Below are 9403 nucleotides of genomic sequence, written 5' to 3' on the forward strand. Positions count from 1 at the left end.
ATTGTAATGTACTTTTCTAAGTTTATCTTTTTGTAATTTCTTGTGAGAAAAGGCATTGTGAGAAAGCTCAAGAAAAAGCCATGAGTGGAAAAAGGCTTAGTGAAACTCTTGAGAGAAAAGCCTAGAGTTATTTTCAGATTTCTTTAGGATGGTTAAGTGTCTTGTATCTTGTACCTGTAAGGTATCCCTTTCTTAGTTGGGTTAGCACTAAGAGGTATAGTTAGGTATTAGCATAGCCAATGTCAAGTTAGGTTAGAACTTGGGTGTGAAAGGATTGGGTCAATCCTGTATTATTGGTGTATGTAATACTGTTAACTATAGTGAAATTCTTCCATAGTTGTGGAGGAGACTGGATGTAGGTTGCATAGCACAAGGCAACCGAACCAGGATACATGCTGGTGTTAGCTTTTCTCTTCTCTGCTGTGTTCTGTTTTCTGATATTCATGAGACAAAAATAAATTGTCTCATAAATTTCCGCTGCTGAGTTCAAACATAATCAAAACTGCAAATTTGTTTTAAAAGGGTAATAACAGCAACCAAAAGGAAGGCATAGATTCAACCCCACATCTCTAAGCCTACCACAACCTTCAGACTTGCTTGCTATATATCTCATAAGATGGCCGAGGGTGTGGAAACCAGTTTCTGTCACTAAGGGTGGCCCAAAATTTTCTCATTTGATGTTTGCAGATGATCTCTTACTTTTCTGTCAAGCTACAAAGAGTCAGGTCCAAATGGGCATGCATTCTCTTAACATTTTTGTAAGGCATCTGACATGAAAGTAAATCTTGAAAAGTCTAAAGCTTTTTGTTCTAAAAATGTGATTGCTCGTAGAAGAGATATTTTTTACTAATGTTTCTTCAATACGTTTTGTTTTGGACTTAGGAAGATATCTTGGAGTTAACCTTAATCATTTCTATACCAGTAGGGCTTCTTTTCATTCGGTGATTGAAAAGGTGAGGGGAAGATTAGCTAATTGGAAAGGAAGGCTTCTAAATAAAGCAGGGAGACTTTGCCTGATCAATTCTGTTGCAACATCCATTCTTGTCTATCATATGCAGGTATCTTTTTTTCTAAATTGGGTTTGCGATAAATTGTCTTCTATGATGAGACAGTTCCTTTGGAAGGGTCAACTTGATGGTATAGGTCTTTCTCTTGTTAATTGGAGGATCGTGATCACTCCAAAGAAATTTGGTGGCCTGGGTGTTAGAGATCCTGCGTGTGTTAATATATCTTTACTTGGTAAATTGGTTTGGCAACTTTTTCATTGTTAGGACAAGTCTTGGGTTGCTCTATTGAGGGCGAAATATCTGAGAAATAAGGGAGTTTTAGATGGCCCTATCCTTTGCAATGCTTCTCATGTTTGGAAAAGTATCTCAAAGGCTTTTGGTGCTCTTAAGGATGCCTTCTCTTGGTGCGTTGGGTCACTTGATCAATCTTTTTGATTTGACAATTGGAGTATTGAGGGCCCAATTGCTCAAGATGTCCCTTTTGTACATATATCTAACTCTGATTTAACTATTAGAGATGTTTGGAAAGATGGTCAATGGAATCTCCATGATATTTTCTCTATCATTCCAGAAGATGTCAAACAGCGTTTGAATGCTTATAATCCGGATTTGAATGTTGGAGAGAGTTCGGGTTGGTCGTGGGGTGTGGCATCTTCTAGACTCTACTCAGTTAGGAGTGGGTACAGTTGGCTAGCCAAAAGAAAGTTTGATTGGAATGAGCATGATAATTAGATGTGGGTATGGCGACTGCATATTCCTGAGAAGTACAAGTTCTTGATTTGGCTCCGTCTTCATAATGCTATTCCTACGGCAGAATTTCGTTTAGGTCGTGACTTAACTTTATCTAGCTCCTGTCATCGATGCCAGAATGGTTCTAAATCCATTCTTTATTGTCTTCGGGAGTGTCCTAGTGCCAAGGAGGTCTGGAACCTTTTAGGCCTGTATTCAGATAACTCGGATTTACGTGTTTGGCTCTACAGAAGTGTAAGGAGTGGAGATATTTTTCTTTTCTTTTCGACCATCTGGTGGATTTGGAGAAGCATGAATCATGACTTATTTAATATAGGTGATTCTTGGAGTGCTAGTAAAGTGGTGAGTTTGATTTGTAGTTCAGTAAGAGAGTTTCACACTATTTTTGCTATGCATCAATCTTTGTCTCCTCCTTCGCTTTGTTTGCATTGGATTCCACCTCCAGTTTATTCTGTTAAATTGAATTGTGATGCTAGTTGTTTTGCTCCTTTTGGCTATGCTGATTTTGGTTGTATCATTCGCAATCCTGATGGATATTGGTTGAAAGGTTACACTTGGAAAGTCGAAGTGTGCAGTGTTTTTTGCTGAATTGTATACAATTTGGAGAGGTTTACTGCTTGCTTGGGAGAGTGGATTTCGTGAGGTTATTTGTGAAACAGATTGTTTAGAAGCTCTTTTCTTGGTAAACCAAATAATGCTTGGTAAGGATATTCCGGAATGGGATTTGGCAAAGCATATATAGGAGGTTACGAATTTGAATTGGAGAGTCTCTATTCTTTTAATTCAAAGGAATGCAAATAGTATTGCAAATTGTATGGCTAAAGCAGCTGCTTCTGACGCGGACATTCACTCGAATTGAAGCTAACCATGGAGTGAGTTTCAACATCTAATAAATTTAGATATGAACCTAGCCAATTAATTTAGTTTTGTGTCTATTTTTTTTCTTTCTTTTCTATTTAGTCACAAAAAAATATAAAATAGGCTAACTTCTCACCGAATAAGAGAAAAATCACTTACTATTTTCAAAAAAAAATTTAATAAATGATAACCAAATCATCACCATTCTCTATAATTATTCCATCACACTTAGGTATTTTTCAATTTCAATTATCATAAATCTGTTTAAATTTTTACTAACTTAGCTCGCAATTGTCGTCTCAAAACTGACATGAAGGTACTCTCAACACTCTTATCATTACCTCCAACTTCTTTTACGAAAGTCTAAATTATTTATAGTTTGTTTTAGGTACGTCTTTTAACAGACACCAAACCCACTTTTTTTACATAAATTTGTTTTTAGCGAGTTTACAAAAAAAAAAAGCAATGTTGATTTTAAAATTCAATTTTTAGCATAAAAAAATAGCTTTCATAATCTTACTTGACATACAATATCCGAGAAAAGAAGAGGGAGATTAGACTCCAATTTTACTGATCATTACTCATATGATTAGCCATCATCGAATTATTCGAGATTGGTCTAGGAACGAGAGTGAAGAGAAGAGCCTGAAGCAAAACCAAAATCAATTCTAATCATACAAAACTAATTTTTAACGAACTAGTTTATATTATAAATGTAGTTTTGTTTGGCTTTTAAATTTAAAAAACTAGTTAATTTTAAATGGTTTGATGTAATTTTAATTTGATTTGGTTCAAATTTATATTTTTTTAACACTTCTATACACACACATGGACATTAATTTTGGTTGTAGACTAATCCTTGAGTTTTGAGGGAGTATTCCAAGACATTAAATACAAAACACTTGGTTGCGAACTTTTATATTATTAAGACCTAATTAAAGAATAAATTAATTATTAAAATTTATAGAATATATAATCATATCTAGACATATTATATTAAATAACTCTTAAATAATTTAAAAATTAGGTAGTATATATTTTTGCTAATTAATAATATGCCGTGTAATATAACTTAATTTGAAGAAATATCTGTTTGATTTGCCTTATCCTATATAGTTTTAATGCCTTGAAAATGAATTAAATACAAAATTCTGGTAGTTGTTGGAATGTTGGCTATACGGGTAACTTTAATATCTCACATTCTCACATATTATATCAGAAAACCTTAATATATAATAGCATGCTGTTGTAACTTTATGTGGCGCGAAAAATAAAGGCTACATAACAATATGCATTAACTAAACAGCAATATAATATATCCCCAGTATTAATTAAAGTGCACACCTGAGGACTTAAAAGGAGCAAGAGAGGGAGATAAAACAGTTTGATAGGTTGCAAATTAAATCATTAATTTAAATGTGTTACTCCCATCCGGAACCCAAAAGATTAGTTTATTACCATTGACTTTCTAAGGGAGATAAATTAAAATTTCAACATATTGGATGAACTTTTATTGATATAGTAAACCAAGCATATATACTTCAACATTATTATACATGAAATAGGATCTGTAACAGTTTTAAATTGAACAAATTACATAAGTGATATTATATAATAATGGTGTACTTCTCAAACTATTTTTCTCGATAATTAGATTACATTACTCTTAGTCCTCTTGTATTTTGTTAAATATGTTGTTGATGTACTTCAATTATATATTAATCTCTAATATTATAAATTTAGAGGTTCAATCCCTTTTGGGCGGCGAGCTAGGTGAGACACTCTGGATGCACTTACTTGCAATTAAAAAAAAAAAATCACCAAAAGTAAAATAAAATGTTAGTGGACATCTATGCCATTATATATTTAGGCTTTAGGAATTAGGAAATCGTTTACAATAGTACAGTACTAATATATATACCCACACTTGCTTTGTTTATTGCAACTCAATTTGTGAGGCGCCTAAATTTAGAGTGGGTTAGATACTTTAAACTTTAATTACTATATGTATTAGGTGGGCATGTCACATTAAAGTTTACATATGTTATATAATTCTTATTATTATGAGAATCGGAATCAAAATTAGGACACGGTTGCCCGATAATTATTAATTGTACAAGTGAAGTTTTATATGTTAATTAAGAACAATGAACTCAAGTTGCTAGCTACCAATGAAATGGCAGAATATGTTTTTCATCTTACATGATTGGACGATATATCATATGAAAAATATTTAGAAGATAAGAAATATTAAAATTATTTATTTTATATTTTTAATTATTATTTATTTTATTTTACATAATACTTAATTATTGTCAAAATAATTAAATAATATTAAATATACTAAATATATAATTATAACTATTAAATTAAATTCAATAAATTTTAAATTATTATCTCTTTCATCTTATAGATATCATATATTAGATATTATTAACTATACCTGATGCCAAATAGCCAATTATATAATTATCATATTAACAATAATTTTTTGTTATTTTTTATTGAAAAAAAAGTGTGCATAGTGCATACGAAAATATATAATTTGATTGGATTTAATTAAAAAGTAGTTGGCTGTCTAATATTTTTATAAGTAACCACTTCTATTTATTTTATAATAAGTCAAGGAAAAATTGTATAAAACTATGTAAAAGATTAATATTGTAAAAGAAAAAATATTGAGTTAATTAGACTGTATTTATTTTTGAGAATAGATTATTAGAATGAACACAAAATTATTAATTTAATGTCACTAAATACATTATTTCCTGTAACAGACACGGTCATAAGGTTTTTATTTTATAAAGAAAAAAGAAAAAAAAAAGAATGAGTGAGTAAATTGTAAATTCCATTGACCTGGAAATTCTCTTACCGAAAAGGCGAAAACAAACTACCCCAAATGTGAGGGCCTGTTGGTAATTTAGCACACACCAATCCAGTAGCTTAGTTACAGCTTCAGCTACTCAGAAGAATGCCTTATCCACAACGCTAATGTAAATGCGACCTAACTTTCTCTTTCTCTCTCTTTCTTTTCTTAACTCCATTCATTAATCACTTTCTTTTTCTTTTTCTTTTTCATTTTTTTCTTTTCCAAAAAAGCAAACGAAGCTTTATAAAAGCACTTCCCAAGGAACCGAAACAGAGTTAAGACCCGCACCGAAGAAATCAAAGAAGAAGAAGAACCTCTTCGCTCTGACCGCTGAAAACTGAAAACCCAGCCAAAATAAAACCCTCTTAATTTGATCAGAATCGGGGGAAAAAAAATACAGGTTTGACATGGCGACAGGTAAAGGCCACATTGCTAGGTCAAGCTACCGCTTCCTTCCTTCTTCCATTGACAGGGACACTTTCACCGATTCCGCCTTCGAGTTCGACGAGTCAGACCTTTACAGTAACTCCGCCCGAGCCAACTCGCCCGAGTTTCGCAAAACCGTTCGCGCATCATCCAGACTGTCCAGCAAGAGCAAGTCATCGTCTGCGTCGTCGTACTCCGGTGGTCGACCGGCGTCGGTGCCGATGAACGTGCCGGACTGGTCGAAGATCCTTGGGCAAGAGTACAGGGAGAATCGGAGGAGGGAGGTTGAGGAAGACGACGATGCTGAGACCGACGACGGTTGCGAAGCTAGGGTTCCGCCGCATGAGTTTCTGGCGAGGACGAGGATGGCTTCGTTTTCGGTGCACGAAGGAATCGGTAGAACTCTCAAAGGCCGTGATCTCAGTAGGGTCCGAAACGCGATTTGGGCCAAAACCGGGTTTGAGGACTAAACCCGATCACGCCCCGAGTTGACTTCGAGAACAGGACCATATAATTTGGTAAACGGTAAACCACCACTCGCGGAAAATTTTCTTTTTTCTTCTTTCAAATTTTTTGTTTCATTTTTCTTTGACAGAAGTTCTACAAATTGGCAGGTTTGTTAGCTTTTCCATTTTTTACTTTTTTTTTTTGGGTTTTTAGATGATGAGTTTACATGTATGAGAGGAAATGGAAATGAGGTTCAATTTGTTAAACGGATATCTGATATTTTAATTTTCAATTAATTTTGCTTTAGGAGCTTTTGTTCTGATTTCTATGGTTCTTTTTCCTGCACTACTAGATTTCTATTTTTTATTTTTTACAAATCAACTTTATGTGGTTAAGTTTCATTTGATTCAGCATTTGGCATTCGTACTAAAATCAAAATCTAAAACGGTGGAAATGGTGGGGCCATGGTAGTAGCAGTAGTTCAATGATTGGTGGGGTTTGGGTTCTAATGTGGTTGGGTTTAGGTTGGACGTTGGAGGCTAAAAAGCTAAGCCTATGAGCCTGTGTCCGACAATTCATAGAATATATAAAACATATATCAAAACTAAATTGGATTAGTATATTCATTAGTTCATTAATCCACTTAAATAAGTATATAAAGTTCGAATTTAGTTTTGTGTATACAATAACTTCTTAATAAAAAACAAACTCTTAAATAGAATTTTGATTTGAAACAAATTAATTTTGGTCGAAGAGGATATCGAAAAAAAAATATATATATATCAAAATTTAAAAGTACCCATATTAGTTGTCAAATTATTATTTTTGTGTTAAATAATGGACATTAGTTATAATATATCATATATTCACAACGAGGATTGTGTGAGATGCAACCTGCTATAAAGTAAACTAGTTATTTGAGATGCAAGTGCAATACAGATCATCCATCTTTTGATCGGGATTAATGTTATTTTTATATATGAATGAGTGGTGATTACTCTAATGGTTTATTCCAATTTTATCAACTTTGACAACAATACCAATGAATACTAATTTCAATTTTCAAATGTGAAATTGTATTAAAGAGTGGCTTTGATAAAAGTAGTATTAGTATTGGGAAAATGCAATAAGAATAAAGCACGTATAAGCAAAAATTAAAGGATAGAAATTGTGAGTTGGTCTTTTTGTCCAGAAGTCCTTTAGGTTCAATTTCGAAGTGGGGGGCCAACTGCATAATTAGTGACTGACTAAGTTGATAGGTGACTGTCAAATAGGATATAAAATGTGACAAGAAATTGTATGAGATTGGTGAAGTTTTTTTAGAACAAGAGTATTTGGGATAGATTAAATTTATCAGCAATAGTCATAGTCTAAGACCTGTCCAAAAATTTCAAATAAAGAAAGGGTCTAAGAAGCGAGAACTAGATAAAATTAATATTTAATACATGGACAAGATGGTGTGGTGAATTGGGTAATGTCGACATCATAAGAACAGTATTAAACTGATATTTTTGGCATCAGGACAACAACTTCATAGCTACTAACTGGAAACACTATCTTTCGTTAATAATTTTGGTTGACTGAACGGAATGATACTTCTTTGGTTATGTAACTTCTTTGTTCAATGAATGTTATCAGGATGTGCCATTTCAGGTTTTGTAGTCTTATACTTTTTAAATTATAAATAGAAATCTGATGAAGCATATTGACTCAAAAAATTACACAACTGATAGCAAGAATCAAACGCAGGCTGTTACGGTCAAAGACTGTGAGCTACATTGACTGGGCCTGAAGGCCCATTACATGATTTGATTTTGGTCAACCAGCTTTACACAGAGCCGGATAAAGTAATAGTAAGAGTTAAAACTTAAAAACACGAGGTGGTCGCTTCCATTATTGACCTTGAACGGATCTAAAGCAAAGCATCGGAAGCAATTGTAGCTACCATGATCTCAACTCTCCTAGCCATTCCTGCCACAACACAACTACTAACAATGTAGCATCTTGCATATGACACTTGGCACAAATAATATATTTGAAACATGGGTTTGTTTATTCCATATTGTGGAATAAAGATATAGGATTAGGAGTTGTCATCGATCTGATAAAAAAAATGTATTATTATTATTATTTTTGTCAAACCTTCAAGTAATGAGTAATGTTTTATGTATTTATTTTGTAACTTGTATCGTAAGTCAAGTTGATGTACATTTTTTTATTGCTAAATAAATATTGAACATCTCATGTAATTTTACACTTCATATAGCAGGAAAAACAATATATTTTTACCATGTATAAGAATAAGATAGTAAATACAAAATATCGCATACTATATAAGGTAAGAGAAAATAAGACCAATTACACAGTAATGCACAACAAATAATTAAAACTCGTAATCAATAATAATGCAAACAGCTCAGAATGTATTGGGGTTTTTGGCAACAGAAATAAGCAGGCCAGATTATCAAGACAAAAATATATTGGGCCAGAAAATCGTTTGGGTCCTGAGCTGACTCCAATACTGAAGAAGAGAATCAACTGTTTGCAGTGTCAGCCAAACACAAAGCTACAAACACTGAACCCAGCACGTTGCCATGAGAAGCCGAATCACGAAGCCAACAACACAGCCGTAACCTCTTTTACATCCGATTCCAAAATATCGAAATTCTCGCTCCAATCTACTCAGAATCGAATCTGCAATTTGCAATGAGTGAGATCACTTCACCTTCGCCGGAAATTCAATCCAATTCGAGTTCTGCTAGCTCCGATAACGACCCTGACCCTCCCATCCACCTCCGGTTGCCTCCCCTCTCGTACTCCCTCTTCGACGCTGAACCCTCCGAACCAAACGGCGTCGTTCACGGATCCGCTTCTTCTGAACCTCCAAAACCCTCGCAGTCGCACGAGGTTGTGATTCGCGGCTCCTCCGAACCTCCCAGCCCTAGCAGCAGCGGTTACGCCGGGGAAAGAGGCAGCAGCAGCGCCACCAGCATCTCCGCTGCCGATGACCTAACTCACCACGAAATTGAGGAGCTCAGCATCCACG

The 9403-nt window shown here is 34.1% G+C and overlaps 2 protein-coding genes across 2 annotated transcripts in view; both read left to right on the plus strand.

Annotated features, from left to right (window-relative positions):
• Window positions 1–5627: 5627 nt before the first annotated feature.
• Window positions 5628–6679, plus strand: LOC107461755 (uncharacterized). The gene has a single exon (XM_016080312.3). The coding sequence runs from the start codon at window positions 5892–5894 to the stop codon at window positions 6378–6380; it is 489 nt and encodes a 162-aa protein (XP_015935798.1). The 5' UTR covers window positions 5628–5891; the 3' UTR covers window positions 6381–6679.
• Window positions 6680–8897: 2218 nt separating this feature from the next.
• The window catches only part of LOC107461730 (vacuolar fusion protein MON1 homolog), a gene marked incomplete in the record, with an annotated part of 5270 nt that continues 4764 nt past the window's right edge, over window positions 8898–9403 (plus strand). The window contains 1 exon segment of the mRNA XM_016080279.3: window positions 8898–9403. Within this exon segment, the coding sequence (XP_015935765.1) occupies window positions 9064–9403 (340 nt within the window).

The sequence above is a fragment of the Arachis duranensis genome, chromosome 8, assembly GCF_000817695.3.
Source record: "Arachis duranensis cultivar V14167 chromosome 8, aradu.V14167.gnm2.J7QH, whole genome shotgun sequence".
NCBI classification, from domain to species: domain Eukaryota; kingdom Viridiplantae; phylum Streptophyta; class Magnoliopsida; order Fabales; family Fabaceae; genus Arachis; species Arachis duranensis.